This window comes from Anopheles coustani, chromosome 3 (genome assembly GCF_943734705.1).
Source record: "Anopheles coustani chromosome 3, idAnoCousDA_361_x.2, whole genome shotgun sequence".
NCBI classification, from domain to species: domain Eukaryota; kingdom Metazoa; phylum Arthropoda; class Insecta; order Diptera; family Culicidae; genus Anopheles; species Anopheles coustani.
The window spans coordinates 97195857-97212014 of NC_071288.1; the positions used below are offsets into that span (position 1 = coordinate 97195857).

At 46.4% G+C, this 16158-nt stretch overlaps 1 protein-coding gene across 1 annotated transcript in view; it reads left to right on the plus strand.

Moving 5' to 3' along the window:
- Positions 1–1452: 1452 nt before the first annotated feature.
- Positions 1453–16158, plus strand: part of LOC131270565 (uncharacterized) — a 31288-nt gene continuing 16582 nt past the window's right edge. Inside the window, exons 1-2 of the mRNA XM_058272441.1 lie at positions 1453–1729; positions 1808–1962. Coding sequence (XP_058128424.1) covers positions 1453–1729; positions 1808–1962 — 432 coding nt within the window. The remainder of the gene's footprint in view (positions 1730–1807; positions 1963–16158) is intronic.

Below are 16158 nucleotides of genomic sequence, written 5' to 3' on the forward strand. Positions count from 1 at the left end.
GTAAATTATCTTGCAATGAGTCTGCATGATGTGGCTTTTAAGTGCTTCGAATTATTTATGCTACAATTACTGTAAGAAAAGCATCAATTCAATCCAGAGCAGTTCTAGCGGGGAAAGTGCTTGTTGAAATTGATTGTTGGTTAAGAGATTGGTTGTGCTCTCCAGTCGCGACTTGGTTCAAATTTGCAACGCGAGTGCAAGATCGAGCGTCCAATCGAACCGGAACCTGGCCAAGCGAATGTGACGCAAGAATTCGCAACATCTTCAGGCAGGAACAAAACGCATCAAAAATAACACACCATTGAAGCAAAGAAAACTTTGATGGTTATGGTGTCTCCTTCTCACTACTGACTTCGTGGAGGATTCCTTAGGCTGAAAGGTGCAATACGGGGAGTTTATTGAAAAGTTTGCCATCCAGAAACAACGAACACGCCTGCCGAGATTTTTATCAGATTTGTGTTGAGCGTTAGTTGAGTGTTGACTGCCGAGTCAAAAATTCCAAACGCTGACGTCTGAGGTAGTTTCCAAAATAACCCGTTAACACGCTTTCCAGCAACAAAAGCAAAAAAAGCCGCATCGGTCAGGTTGCTAGAAGGCACAACCTGCCATTGACTCCAAATGCGAGCGAAGTGAAAATTAGGAACAAATTGGTGGTTGTTTGCTCGTCCGGGAGCACAAGTGGCCCCTGAGGGTGTCGCCATTATCACCTGCACATTAGTTTGTTGTCTCGCGTTGTTCCTTGCTGCGTGTAATACGCGGCTGATCGGGAGTGCACCAATTTGCATAACGCAAGTCCCAGTTAGTCCTCAGCAAGAAGACGACCGTTTCGACACCGTGAGTGCGAACTACGAAATACTACAGCCGCCTGAGCCTTTGCGTGTTATAGCGCGAAAACGCACGTCATTTGAAAGTATAATTGTAATCAGCGTCGGTCTCCCAGATACGAACTCACTCTGGTGGACTACTCGGTTATAGTCTTTGGTGTATACCCACTCTAGGTAGTACTACAGTTACTTAGTGACCGCATTTGGGTGTCTGATGTGACAACATTCTTGCGTCCACTTGCCTCCGACATCTCGGCGAGAAATGCGAATAAACTTCGAACCCCTAGGTCAAGAAGTTTGCTTACACCTACTTCTGTCGGATTCCGTGTACTGGCGATGTTGGTGTGATACCTAGAGGTTCATTCAGTGTATCTGACATAGCGTGAAACGCGTGGGGTCTAACTTGTTTTATATGGTCTAACTTGTTACATAAAGTATAACGCTATTCCCGAGTCCTATGGTAAGGGCCTTGAACTGCCCGTTAAATCTCCTTTCGTCCAAATAGGTGACCATACAAGATCTGGGGGCTCAGTGCGACGAATTTCTCGGGCCTCAGATTTCAGTGAAAAGAAATGTACAATCTTAAAATATTGTCCCGATGAAGCGTGTCAGTGAAAACTTAAGAAAAATGCTAAACAATACAAAGGCGGACGTAGTGAATCACGACACGGTGCAGGGGCGGATTCTACTGAGTATCAAGCGGACAATGTACACACCGGGCCGGCAACTGTCCTATCGACACCAGCACCGCAAAGCGAATCCTACCAGAGTACTACGGCGTGCAGTGGCGTTCTCCAAATATCTGTGCTTCCTGTGGTTCCTAGTTATCTGTGATAGTCAGACAGCGTCGCGTGTTCCATTTCGGACTTTGTGGCTGGCTTCAGCATCTTCCATTGGGCTCCCCAGTGCCACCCCGCACTGGGATCGCTGGAGACCCACCGAAGGTCCTTCCCTGAGGGAGCAACAGTTCCTTCCAACGGAAGGCGACAAACACACCGACAGTATTATTAGCAGTGCGGAAGCTGACGACCGACGCACTCCCGGCTACCAACAGCAGAGCGCAACCGTCAACCACACCAAACTGCAGGAGATCGTGATGGAAGGATTAGGCTTGAGTGCTATTCCCGACGTTCGCATGGTAAGTTTCTGCTTACGACGGGATGCAACACGGGGGACGCGAGCGCAAACGAAAAACAGTTGCCTAATTAATCGTATCCGGTTTGCATGATGTTTCGTGCTTTCCGCTGTGCGGCAAGTGCGCTAGGAGTGTATATTTAAACGCAAAAGATGGACAACGGGACACCCTTGTGGCATTTTGTGGCGAGGGGTCCCGGTAAGGTGAAGATTATTGCTCGAAAAGTCGTAAGATGCCCAATCCTCCTCCAAATAGTTTGGACACATGAGGAACATGTTCAGCAGAATTCCGATATTTCGAACGAACGGTGGCGCTAAATTCATTTGATTCTATACCTACGTAGTCCATCCATACTACCACCATTTTCCTATTCATCTGGTGAAAGTAATGCCAGCCTTAAAATAAGGCTACTCGTCTCAGACTTTGACCGACTTGGTCAAGCCGGTTGTCGCACGTTGCAAATCAGTTCGCACCGTGTCAAGCTGTCAATCATCGCCATCACCCGTCTCCTTCGTATCCCCACGTTCGCCATCGAGCTAATAATCATCATCAGCAACACGAGCAACAGCAGCATCATTAATATGCCAATAATCGCCGCACCAACACGCCTCCGACGAGGCATAGTTTGTCTCCCATTTTTTTCCTCCGAGATGCACTGTGTGTGTGAATATGGATAAAAACTACCATGTCGTACACCAAGAACTGCTAAAGTCGGCAAGAAATTCGATGCTCGATTCAGGAAAATGTGGCCGCAATCGTCACCGGAAAGTGCCGCAACAACTGGCAGCTTGCAGTATCCTTTCTTCGGTAGCGACGCATTCCGTATTTCTTGTTTCGAAACAAATTGGGTAGGAACTGCTGGAACTTGTGAGGGGCATGGATGAGGGGGGAGGAAACGGTGATGGAATACATAAATCCAGAACTCGGTCATCCTTTCGAAGGGCATCGAAAGAAATAATCGAAAAGGGAGAAAACACCCGGGACAAATAGAATAGTCGCATTCGTCGTCGGAATAATTTTTGTTCTGTTTCCGCCCATTCTTCGCTTCGCAACTTCGCCCGCAGGCGTTTCCGCAAGTTTTGGTAGTTTATTTTCGCCACTCTTGCTTGCGAGATTCCGTGCTTTCATTTCTCGTTTACTAAATCTTTTGAAAAAAAAGAACCCGCCAGTGCTGCTGGAGGATAGAATGCAATCCGTTCCTTCTCGAATGCACGAGGGCTACGAACTATGCATGGCAGAGAAGGAAGCTGGATGAGACAAGAGAACCAACGGCCAGGGGGAGGAAAATGCAAAAATCAATCCTCAACACTTGCACTGCAATGCCAACCAGTGCCAACGGGCAATGGAAAACCCGGAAAAACTTTTGCTTGTGCTCTTGAACTTGAACGCCCGAATGGGGTGAAACACTCGGAATGTGCTGGACGTCGACCAGCAGCCTTTCTTCCTTTCCCCCTCCCGTCCTCAGCAAACTAGGTGGAAGGTCCTCCGTTTCCCAGCGGACTCGTGAACTTGTGTTGTAATAAAACTTTTTCGCTCTCGGCGTTCCGGCATAAATGTGTAAATTTTCTTGTCGGTTCTCGGATCCATCTTGCTCTATGGTACTCACTTTTTTCACAACCAACTTACACTAAACACGAACTGAGTCGTAAACCAGGAATTGGTCGGTATGTGCATTGTGGAGGAAACACTCGAACCCTTTGCGGCTGAATGCATCGAAGAGTTCGTGCAATGGCATCCCATTTTACCATGGAGTACCGAGCATTCCAACGTTACCATCACCAAATAAGAAAGAGCCAAACAATTGGGAAAACTAAATCAGGTCACAGCAAATCATCCCCACACAATTTGGGCTCCGATGGGATGAGCTAGCATAAACCCAGTCGGATGTTTTGACCGCTTTTATGTGCATGCCAGAGCACTGGCCGATAGTTGAAATAATGCCATATTTTCTCGAAGTCGGTAAAGCCATCCGGAAAATGAAATCGAAATACAGGACGGGAAAGGAGAAAGACCGTGTGATGTGGGTTGGTGATGATGTTTGTTTAGAATATTTTCTATGCTTTATGCTGTGTCTTGGCGGCATTGCAGCACCGATTTGCCGATGCCGCAGCAGTTGCATCCATTTCTCAGCAGCGGTGATTCGTTTCGAGCACAAATTGAGCTACACGAAATGGCAATGATCGTAATGGTTACCTCCTCCATTTTTCACCCCTTTTGCACCTCTTCGTCGTTTGTTTCCTGTAAAATAAATACTCGCCCCCCCAAGCGAAGCCCTTTGACGGTTGTGTTAATTTTTATAGCACCAGAAAATAACTTCTTCTAAGACGCGCATCCCATTCGCACCATTTTCTATCGGTTTTCCCACCAGCGCGATTAGCCCGGAGGCTGGTCCCTCCATCTCTCTCCACCTTTTCCCGTTTACCTTGCCGCTTACCGTGTGCCACGTACGACGCTACGAAAATAGAACTTCGGTCCGATTAATTTTAAATGAGGCTCATCGTGAAACTCGTGCTCGTGCGAAGGGCAGCACGGGCTCCTCCGCGGGCGATGGTTGGGAAATGGTTTCGAGAGAAATTTTGGCCAACAGGAACGAACCGGTTGGACATCGGAGTGGAGCCAAGCCGGCGACATAATTCTGGCCTATTCAATTCCGATTTTTTTCTTTTGCTCTTTGCCTACAAAGAACAGCGAAGTATGCCGAAAAAGGATTCAACGTACGCATTTTATCTTTGAGGGGCGTTTTGGGCGAATTTTTCAGCCGGAAAGCAAGCGAAACATCTGGATCGAATCCCAAGGCGCACATCGATTTAATAGGGCTCCAACGGACTGAAACGACTTGGAAGACGATCGACGCTCCCGGCAAGATGTCAGGGGCAATGAGCGATTTTATTAGATTTGCGATGTTGTAATCGGTTGGCGTTCCTTCTCCCACACCCGGTCGTCTTGTACGTCTTGTGTTTCTTTCTCGCTCATTCTGTTTACATTTTGCTTCCCACTTGATTGGGTCTTTTGCCCAGATTGGGTTTTCATAAACAGCTGACACAAACAGGACTTGGATTGCCAACCTCAATACCGGCATTTTTCCAGCCGGAAAATCTCAACCCGTTGGAGTGCGATGGATTTTATTTTCCTTGCATCGGCTCTTCGGACTTTTATATTGGCTGCAGGAAAATTGTTATTCAAACCATTTTTTTATGAACATAACCAAAGTTCACAGAATGGGATGAAGAAGGGAAAGTTTGTAATTTGTGTTGAGAGATTCATACCACAAGGGATACAAACAAAAGATCGTGAAGCAATAAATTGACTTACTGATAAAGGAGCAGTTCACAAGACTAAAAAAGTCTTACTGTCATGTATACCATATATTTTATGAAAAATAAGCATGAGCTATAATTTGAAATTTACATGAAAATTTTAAACTTCTTCAAGGATCATATTCCTACTATCATACAATCTACAAAAAGAAAGATGTACAAGTATACATATATAAAATTTTACATATTTAAAGAGTATGTTAGATGTCAAAGGCAAACAAATTTGACCAACCTGAATCATTCTTCAACTCTTACCTTCTGATAGAAATTAGCATAGAAACACGATAAACGAGCCATCCTTCCTGGATCCGGAGCATGATTCGATTAACCAAAGACCAACTTCTTCGCCTTTTATGTGTTTCTTTCACTCTTTCGACGACGCATCACTACATTTTCTCTTTCGCACTAGTTTTTATGTGTATACTCTCTTGTTGCCAATGGCTGGCACCAGTGACCTACTAACGAACGTAGTAACTCGAAGTATGTTTGATTTAATTATAATTAGAATTAGAAGTGCTTCCCCGAATGACCAGCGGGTCGAGTGGGTGGCGGAGGGCTGAGACTGCTGGATCATGGGATCCATTAGCTTCCCCTACACTCGGTCACTGTATCCTATGGCGAGTGTGTGCCCTTTTCTGAATAATTAAAATTGAATTTGATGCTACCGAGTGCTGCCGGGTAGGAATCAGCTGATGCCGTCCCATGGCATATCCCTAATCCGTGCTCCAGGCCAGCAAAGCTAGTGTCTGCTGCATCCAAATCTTGCAAGCAGGATGCTGCAAGGTCCTGCCGAGGTTACTAAAATGGTATCAAGATGTTTCTCTCATATTACCCTACACGAAAGAGAGTAGAGCTTACACCATGTCTACGTATCCAAACAAATATAACCTCGAAGCTGCCCTCGCAGGTATTGCGCAACAAGCGATGGCCGGTAGAGGCTTTCCCTTTCGCTCTTCTCTTCTTGGATGCACTTAGTGTCAATTAATTCCATTGCACACCAACACCACAACGGGAGGACGAAAACAAATCCGCCCAATAATTACACCGCCAATCATCGCGAGCTGGATCCGACATCCTCATTATGCCATTTGATAGCCAACCCTTCCCGGGGGGTTCCGCTTCCCCAACTCGATAGAGAAAGCCGAAGCAAGAAGCCTCGAAATCGTTCCCACACTTACCTCAGTACCTCGCGCCCTCTCCCCGCGAAGGCAGATGGCGTTCGGAAACAATTCAAACAACTTCAATTTGCATAATTGAACCCGATGTGTGAGCGATTCTCGGTCGCGTCTCCGGACCGCGTGGACAGTCGCGCCGTTCGTCACCGTGAGATGCACCGCACCGGTCTCGACCGGTGCAAGTGCAACAAATCGCATCCATCTCTACTATCGTCATCCACGAGGCGACGGCGACGAGTGATTTATCGCGCGAAGGGTTCATTCGTTCATCTGCAACCATTTACTTCCTGCAAGCGCTACCATTCTATCTCTGTTTTTCGACATTTCGTTTCACTTTCTCACACACTCGCTTTTTTTCTTTTATTTCTAAGTTTTAATTATCCCCAACTTTGGTCGAATGGAACGTAGAGCTGCTCGAACCGGTATGTCTGTACTAGCAAACCTTCGAACAACGAGACCCGGTTCGACGACGTAATGTCGTCAAATTGTCGTCCCCTGCTGGAAGTGCAGCCGTGGCTTAACGAACAGTCCCCCGGCGTAGTGACATCGGAAAAACTCTACTAACCTACTATTTCAATTCACTAGAGAACTGAGAATCTATGTAGGCAAAGGAAAAAGTTTAGAATTTTATTAAAAAATACCTTTGATTGTCATTCTTGGTGGTGTTGTGCACCCTTAATGTAAAACCGATGTAAAATGATTGAAAAGTTTACTAAAGTATTTAACATTCGCTATACTTAGCTACATGCTCAGCTGATGGAAGCAATCACTTTTATGTCATGAATTGTGACACCGTTTGTTGCATTTGCTTCACTTGCAAGAGAAGATTCAACTAACCAACTCGCCCCATCCTGAGTTCGATAATCAACGTGTATGCAAATGTAAATGTCACCGTTTGCGGTTTCCTTTAAGACGATTGTTACGTGAACACGCCCCTGGTCGGATAAGGTAGGTGTGGATCTGGTTTGCATACCACCATCATCCGATGACGAGAAAGTAATCAATGTTCTACTGAAAGGCGACCGTACCGTCGAGCGCTGGTGCGTGGATCGCGAAACATTCGGCCATTCCTTTTGTGTAAATTTGGTCAAACGTTGCTTATAAAGATAAATTGAGTGAAGATATTTCAAATGCAAATATATTTCGCTCTTTGCTGTGGGATGTATTTTGAAACAATCCACTACAGGACAAACATCAGTCTATTAGACTTAGTTACGAATTTGCATCACGATAAATTGCTTTAGCTTAATGTTGAAAAACTGTACACTTCCCGCAGGTATAAAATCGTCTTCGAACAATCATAAAAAAAAAGCCGAAAGCAGCCCCAACACAGAATTCAAATTCGCAAGCGCCAAAATTCGATACAGAGCCACATTCCACGCAAGTCGCATTTTAAGTGTGCTTAAATTTCGCTTCCCTTTTTCGACGACCGCAAATTTGCCACATTGATAGCCGCGGACGGCTTGTTGATAGCGATCCACACCAAAAGGCTAAAAAAAAACACATTGAACGACAATAAACCCACGCGATCGAAAAGAAGTTAAACTAGTTTGAAATCCAAGCCATGGCGGATGCTTTTCCACTTTACGACCCAGTCGAGGTTGTGGAGCCGATGTGGCACAACTTATCGGGTCAGTTTCAATCAAAGGATCGGGAAAAAGATGGCCTATAACTGCAAAATGGCTTTACAGCAAAAGTGTTTCGATCAAGCTCCTAATGGAAGAAGTTAAATCCACCTGTGTCCGGTTTTTTCACGCTCAAAAAATCAATCGATTGTAAATGTTTTCATCAAAAACAGCGAATGATGTTTCACTAAGAGGGTTTGATCTTGTTGTTTATTTGCTCATCGAACCATTAACCTCAACAAACAGTCGCTACAGCGGTCACGTGAGCGGCTTCGGTAAGAAACGGGACCAGTTTTCCCGTCAACACAATCGTCAGGTCTTCAACGCCGCTCCCGTCGTCGTTCGCTGTAGCCCCTTGAGGCCGCAGTAGACCGCGTGATTCCACACGCATCACGGAATCGCTCGTACCGGATCTCCCGGAGTACGCAACCGCCTGCACCACGGAAAGGAGCCCACCATTTTCTCACGATCGCATCTCGCGCAACATCGGAACTGCGCGCAAAAAACAATACCTTCGCAAACCCGATGGCTATCGAGCCAGATGCACGCGAACGCACAATGCACGCACACTACGCACGCTCGCGCCCAGCCGTCTAATTAAACATGACGGAACACGAGTGTGCGGAACCGGGTGCTGCCATGTTTCGCGTTGCAGAATCGCCCGTGGTGAATGGCGCAAACATCTGGGGAACATCGCGGCTATATTCTAGACCCCCCCATTGATGCCATAATTGGGCGACACTTACCTCTAGTGGCCTCCGATTCATATGGTTGGTGCATTTGATTGCTTTTACATTTGCCTTCACCGGCGAGCTAAGGCTTGGCGCAAACACTCCATCCGTATAATCACAACGATCATCGGTTATTCATTTAAGTCGGGCCCCCAGTTTCACGTTTTACTGCCCAAATATCATAATTCCAAAATGCGTATTTTATGTGTTGAACTTTAAACTTTACCTGTTAACACCGGCACTACAGTGGCGCATCACCTTTCGTTTCAATAAATTGGTTGCAGTTTTATTCCCGGGTTTTCCCAGCCGAACGGTGAGCATGGAACCCACCTTCGGCGCCACGGGAAACACACATGCAACGCCAAGTAAGGCTCTAGCGCAGAACCATTTCCATAAAAACCACCCATTTGCCGAACAGGTTTTAATTTTTACTTGATTTTATTTTTACTCCTACATCTCCGCTTCGACCACAAAGACACTGATAATGTGTCAAGGCTTGGGGGTTCGATCCACCGTGAGGCCGGCGAATTTGCAAACTTTGCCATATCTTGCGTTTTGACGATACCTGGCAGGTTTTGCCTTTTTTGCGTTTCTCTTGTGCCTTCCTCCACTCCAGGTGTTTTGCTCGAAGGATTCCGGACGTGTTCGTGTGGTGTCGGGCAAACGGGTCATCCCACCCGCGATCGGCAGCGACACTGACAGCGGGACGTTAACAGCTAAGGCGGCCGTCATCCAGCATTCATGGGTAAATTTCACCACCTAAACCTAGCCACACAGGGCAGCTGGAGCTAGAAGAAGGAATGGTAAAAAAAGACCATTCTCACCTTGAGGCTCTCGCAAAGGTCGTAAAAGAGAAATTCCGCCTAACATCTACGAACCTGTCGTCGCTGGATCATGCCTTTTTTCTTGGAACATGATTGATCACTGTCCATCCGCTGTGGTCGAGCAGCATGCCCGTGTGATCGTCAGACGAAGAAGCTAAATATCAGGTGCCGCATGCCTTGGAAGAAGCTATTATGTCAATTACCTGGGGTTGAAATTTTGCGAAGAATCAACCGAAGGTCAGTTGTCCGTCGGGGGTTTTACCAGTGATGACCGATGGTTGGTAACGTTATTTTTTTGTTTCAAAGTGAATTTTCGAAGCATGATCTTCCATATGCTGGAGTAGAAAAAATCGAGAGTTCAGCTGGCCACAGATTACAAAAGAACTGCAAATTTGATTGGCTGTTAGAATAACAGCAAGAAAAACTCCCATTAATGTCACGTAAAACAAAACACTAAAAGAATCTAAAAATACCATCGCTTCGTCCTCTAGGGAAAACCGCCCCCTTATATGTAACGCGTGAAGAACGCATCCCCCAATGAATCCGAGTTATAAAAGCTTAAGGCAATCGACTCACACACCACTTTGTTTCCTATAAATTTTATGCTCGCCATGCTGTTGGTGACAGTCTTTTGCAGTTGCTTCATTCGCTCGGCTATCGACGATTTTATTTGGCGTGTTTTAATTCGAATTTCTTAACGACACGCACTCACACAGCTGCTTTTCAAACCGGTACGAGAGCCAGTTCGGATTCGCTTCGTCGGAACGTCCTTGCCACGAACGAACCGAATGCCGTTGCCATCGTCTTTTGCGTTGCTTTTGCAAGCTATTTTGGGGATAATTTTTCCCAACCAACGCTGCATGCTACTCCTTGATCCACTTCGCTCACACTTCATCCGCCGGGAGCCTGTTGCAGTAGGCATTTTCCTGTCAAAACAACACGTAGTCACCGGATGATTTGCTGCTGGGGACCGGTCGACCGAAGTTAAAAACCGGTAGAATCTCTTGGGGAAAATAAAGCAAGTGTTGCTGTGTCCTCGCCGCTTCCCCCTAAACCCCCTTCCCTGGCCGATCGCGGCGCTAGATTCTCGGAAGTGCTTGGACCTCACAGCTCTCGCGGAATGTCTGGAATTTCGTCAAAGAAAAACACGACGCCATTCCGGTGGCGCCTGTCGAATGTCGCGAGGAATTTGCGCGCATCAACAACAGCATTGCTCAGGTCGATCCACCTTCACCTTTCACCCTCGCGCGTACCCTCCCGAGCACTCCCCGAACTAGAAAACGCAATGGCGGTAAGGTCCTCGATCGTAAAGATGCTTGATAGATCGACGTACGTCTTCTCAGAGATTGCGAGGACGCCCTCTAGCTCCTGGCGAGAACAAAGGGGAACTGGACGGGGGTGTTTATTTTGTTTGCGTTTTTTTTCGTTATCGACGTTGGGGTTTTTAATTTAACGCCACACGAGAACGGAATATTGTACCACTCCGTGGGCAATTCAGTCGAACAGTTACCAACAGACGGACGCTACGATGGCTGATTTTTATGACCTATCCTAAGGTCCAGTAGGATCCTCTGGTAGTGGAAAACCTGTTCCCATATGTGCCCGCACGAAACAAAGTTTTCAGCCATCCGTCCAACTGGGTTTGCGTCGCAAATCTTCCCCGCCTATCGTCCACCGTATACGTCGCGTGTTATGGTTTACAATCGATTTGTAAATTTTACGATGGGTCGGCCGTTACAGCCGTTATACGCACCCTAGAACAACGACGTCGATAGCGGGCCGTTGCCGATGATCACCATTCGTAAGCGGGCCAAATGGATTTTTAAAGTTCCAGTTCGGTAGTGTTGTCGTTTATGATGATTTACAACTAAATAACTCAAATGTCATTGACATACGGTGCCACGCAGGTGAGCATTACCGAGCAAGCACAGCTATGAAGGGCTCGTTCCATCTTGCGCCCCATAAATATTTATCGTTTCTTTCCCATCATGGCTTGTGGCACTCTAGAAAATGCGGAAACCGTTCATAAAATTTAAAAAAGTTTGATAAAATTGCGTCATCAGCTGCGATCATCTTTTCGGCGAACCTAGGACACGGTTTGTTTGTCATAAAACGCCAAAGGGTTGCCATACTGCCCGAATAATGATGCTGTATATTTGACAACAAGAGAAAGATATTGTGCAAATAATACTCAACAAATATAGCCGCGGCAACTGTTCGCACCACCGGCCTGGCTTCTCTGGAATGTCAAGTCCAAATTTAGAACAACGGTAGATAACAACCCCCAGTACCTGGTGGACATTCGGGGTCGGTGCAGGACTCGCGAGTCTCCGTTGTCATCCTCCCACCCGAATTCGATGGTTGTTTGATTACGGCGGCACGGTTCGGTGGAAAACATTTTCTCCGTTGCTTTTCGCAGCGGAAACGGAAACGCCTCCTCAGCTGAATCAGATATCCCAGCAGATGCCGGCTGTTCCGCCGGTATCCTTCGCCCGCGTGTCGGAAGGAAGCGGCAATGGCGGAACAAGGTGGCGCAAAATTCCTTTCCAATTACTAGCCCCTGGTTCTTGTTGTTTCGGAATGAAAAACGCTATAAGAGCGGGTTGGTTTTTGGGTGGTGTTTCTTTGGGGTAATATTTACCCAAAGTGAGGTCGTGGAGGAAACGTTGAATCCACCGATCTGGATATCGCCCGAAGATATCTCGCGAACGTCATTGCGCCTACGATCTTTAGAGATGTACTACTAATGAAACGAAAGTTGACGACTTCAAGAAGAATTTTATTCATCTTTTCATCGGTTTGTTGGATTTGCGTTTCGGCTTTATTGAACATCTAGATCAGAAACATCGGTCGGTACGGCATGGCCACATAATGTCACCCTGTTTTTCTTTCTGTATAATTTTTATATTTTCTCTCTTTGGTTTGGAGAATAATTTCCTGTACTCTTTATTTTCGGAACGTTATGTTTTCAAGTCTAAGCCAACGCACCATCGAGTCGTTTGCGGCAAGTGCACTGAAGTGAATGCAGCGGGCGTGCCTCGTTTGCTAGCCGGCGATGTAAACAACACTTGAAATGCCGCACTGGTGCACATTCGGCTGCACCAGAACCCGACACCAGCCGCAAAGGGAGCGCATTAACGCACCGATGGCTGATACGGCCGATACGGGACGCGCAGACACTATCGAGCCATTTCGTTTATCTCGAGTGAGTCGCTGTGAGTCCGGGGGTGTGTTGGCATGGTCGCTCCACGCCGATAGAAATCTACCGCCCGACGAATGGCCATTTGGTTTCCCGAAAGGAACCCTCTTTCCGGAGCAAGTACTGCAGATGGTAACCATGAATGACCTCACCCCACAGGTTCCAAAGTTATTGGACAACCTCATCGGCGTTAGTCGGCGTGATGGGGGCCTTTTTTTGGCGTTCTTCGACAGTTCAACGGTCCACGCTTTTTTCCGAGGAAAGAGCACGCACTTAGTGCACAAAGGGCACATTTCTTTATAAACTAGTTCCGATTGTAGGAGTCTGGGAGGTGTAGATTTTCTCCCTTCTTTCAGTTGTAAAAGCCTTCAAATGAATTATCATCGTCTCTCATATAGATACATGGCACGTGGTGCGTAAGGGCATTGAAATAAGGGTATTTGAAAAATATGACCAGCAATGCCTAATGAATCCGACCCATCGAACGGTAGGCTTTCAGTGTGCCAGACCTTAATGGTGAGATAGGACTTCTCCTAAAATCTGATTATCGATCGTATGAGTCGATCCAGAACAGCAGCAATCCGATTTAACTTGGTCCATGCTGGTTACGAGCTCAACGTCATCAACGTTTTCAGTAGTCAAATTCGTCGGAACTATCGGCACGCTACTGATTTGACAATGTACAGAATACATCTCACATTCAAATAGTCCATGAGGTCGACACGCATGACAATCGTGAAACGCATGAAACGCCTCAAGGGTTTTTATCGTCCGGCTGCTCGAAGCCGCTGACGGACAACAGTTTTCTTAGCATCCCATGCAAGTCCATCACACGTTCATGTTACCTGCCACGAAGAGGGTAGAAGTAGTTTTTGCTCCTCATAGATAAGTGTTTATGGCTTTGCGTCCACTAAGACACTTTAATGTCACATTCCTCCCACCTCAGATGTTTCAATCATTTTGATGAAGTTTCTTCTCTTTTATGATCCTTCGCGATGGACGATTACGCGTTGCTCGTAAATGGTGGTAGATTCGCGACCAGTGATGCTGCCGAGATTTCTACTCTGCTACTGCAAAAGCGACACAAATTGAATTAACGTTTAGCGAAGTTGCCGACAAATGTGAGAGGCTGGTGATAATTTTTGCGGCATTTCGCGACCACGACGAAAGTCGGTTTCTTACCCACCAACGCGTGGCCGGTGGGAATATAGTTATTTCGCACACGGATGAATGACGTAGGAGAGAGTCATTAAAAAGATAAACCAGATAAACCTTGCCGAAATCCGGAGTGCACAAGGACTTAGTCGAGGTTTGGAATAGATTGTGATATACTGTGTGATATAATAAACAGAAAAACAAGATCAACTAAACATCCCATTCTCAGGAGAAAGTAAAACAGGTTCTATATCTTCTTCATCCACCGGGATATACCGGCCCGAACCTGAACAAACACATCCATTGTTTATATTTTCCTTCTTAATCACAAATCTGAAGGATTTGGAGTGCCCTATTACAAGCAAAAGCTTGTATCCTTCATTCACAGTCGGCGAAACAAACAAACTAAAGGCACCATCCCCGAACCTGGTCTTCTTGAACTGCTGCAAAGATTGAGCAATAGTCTCAAAGTGAAATCTCCGGCCCGTTTCTGACGGATGTGAGCTTTCTTAGAGATGTAGGTGGCAAACGATAGACGCCTTTATCGGTGGGTCGAGCAAACGTAGACCATGGTGCCTTGCTAATGGAGTGAACTCAGGATGATGAAGATTGCTTAGGATCGAGGACATAGTTCAGGTAGGCAATTGACGATTGCCCCTTTTCCTCGTGAAGGTAAAGATTACGGCCTTTATTTCGTTAGGCCTTTCGTGGCTGAGATAAGCACTAAGTAAAAAGAAACACTATTCCAAACCGTGTACGGACGGATCACATTCTTTTGCTGGCGGGAGGAGATGCCACCTGTTTCGTTCAGCGTCTCGGGCTTCCTCCGTCTGTGCGTCGCCAATCCGGAATACCACGCCGCGGGTGTTAACGGAATGTGTCAATAATTTTCCGGTCCATCGGCGAACGAGACGCACTGCGCACTTGACCAACGCCTGCTCAGAAGAGCGCACTTCAGGCACATCTCCAACGCTGATGAGTTTGTTTGACATCCGGTTCATATATGCTACCGTCGTCTGTCTGTGCTCATCACTCTATTTGTCACCGGAGATTCGAGGACGGACGCGGCTCTTTTGGCAAACGTTTAGCAAAAACGTGCTGCCGCCTTACAAAACAGACCAAACGGCCCATACATTGCCGGGTTTCCAGAACAAATTAAAGCGCCTTCAAGCTGCTCTTAGGGTAAACAAAATGGGTGGCGAAAAAGGGAAGGCTGATCAAATTCAATTCAAATTCGAGCCACGCGTACTGTTGTGTACTCGCAAATTGTGGCGTGTGATTACTGCATGGGAGCCTCATCGGAGGTTCGCCAAAGTGGCATGACCGTAGAGGTAGCAGGTTATAAATAGCAATGCGCGACGCTTGAAATGATACTCATCGATGTTCGATCTTTCATAAATCATTAGACAATCGAGCGCGTACCGCTGTCTCTCAAAGAAATTACTGTAAATGGAGACATGAGGGATACGTTGTTGCTTAAATCTGACCTGAATCGATCGAGTTATAACGAAGATTAATGCCTGCTCTTTGAAAGGCCATTAAAGGCTAATAAAACATTCCAATAACACCGTGGGATATGCGTCACTCATACATGAAGTTTTTGCCATCTTCGAAGCAAAAGGATAATAATGTTTTTATTTTACCGTCAGAGAAAAATGCGATTTATGAACAGAGCTATTTAAAAACGAAAATATGTGGATGTGGCCTGCCAGAAGCATCTGCTTTCGCAGCATCAAAAGTATCCGCCTGTGGCCTGGCAGTTGACATTCAAATAACAACTCGTCACGGATCGGAATTATAAAGAAAACAGTGACGAAATAATGTCAGGAATGTCAAAAAGATCTCCCAGTTGACCGCAATCGAGAAGCCGGCCGAAGGAAACTCCCACGCGCTCATGACGTCACGTCCGCGAAGCTTCCGGTGAGCAGCGAAACACGTGTCAGTGCCGCATCAAAGTCCGACACTCCGCCCCATTGCCGGCGCCATCAACCTTGATCGGGTTGTGTCTTTGCTAGAGCAAACATAAACTAAACACATACGTACTAAACGTACACACATACACGCACACACACACAACCATGGAAGTCCTAAAACCACAAGCTGATCCAGATCTTCGCTGCATCTTCCGCGGTCACGATCAAATAAAAAAAACACCATCCCTAACTTTGTTGCT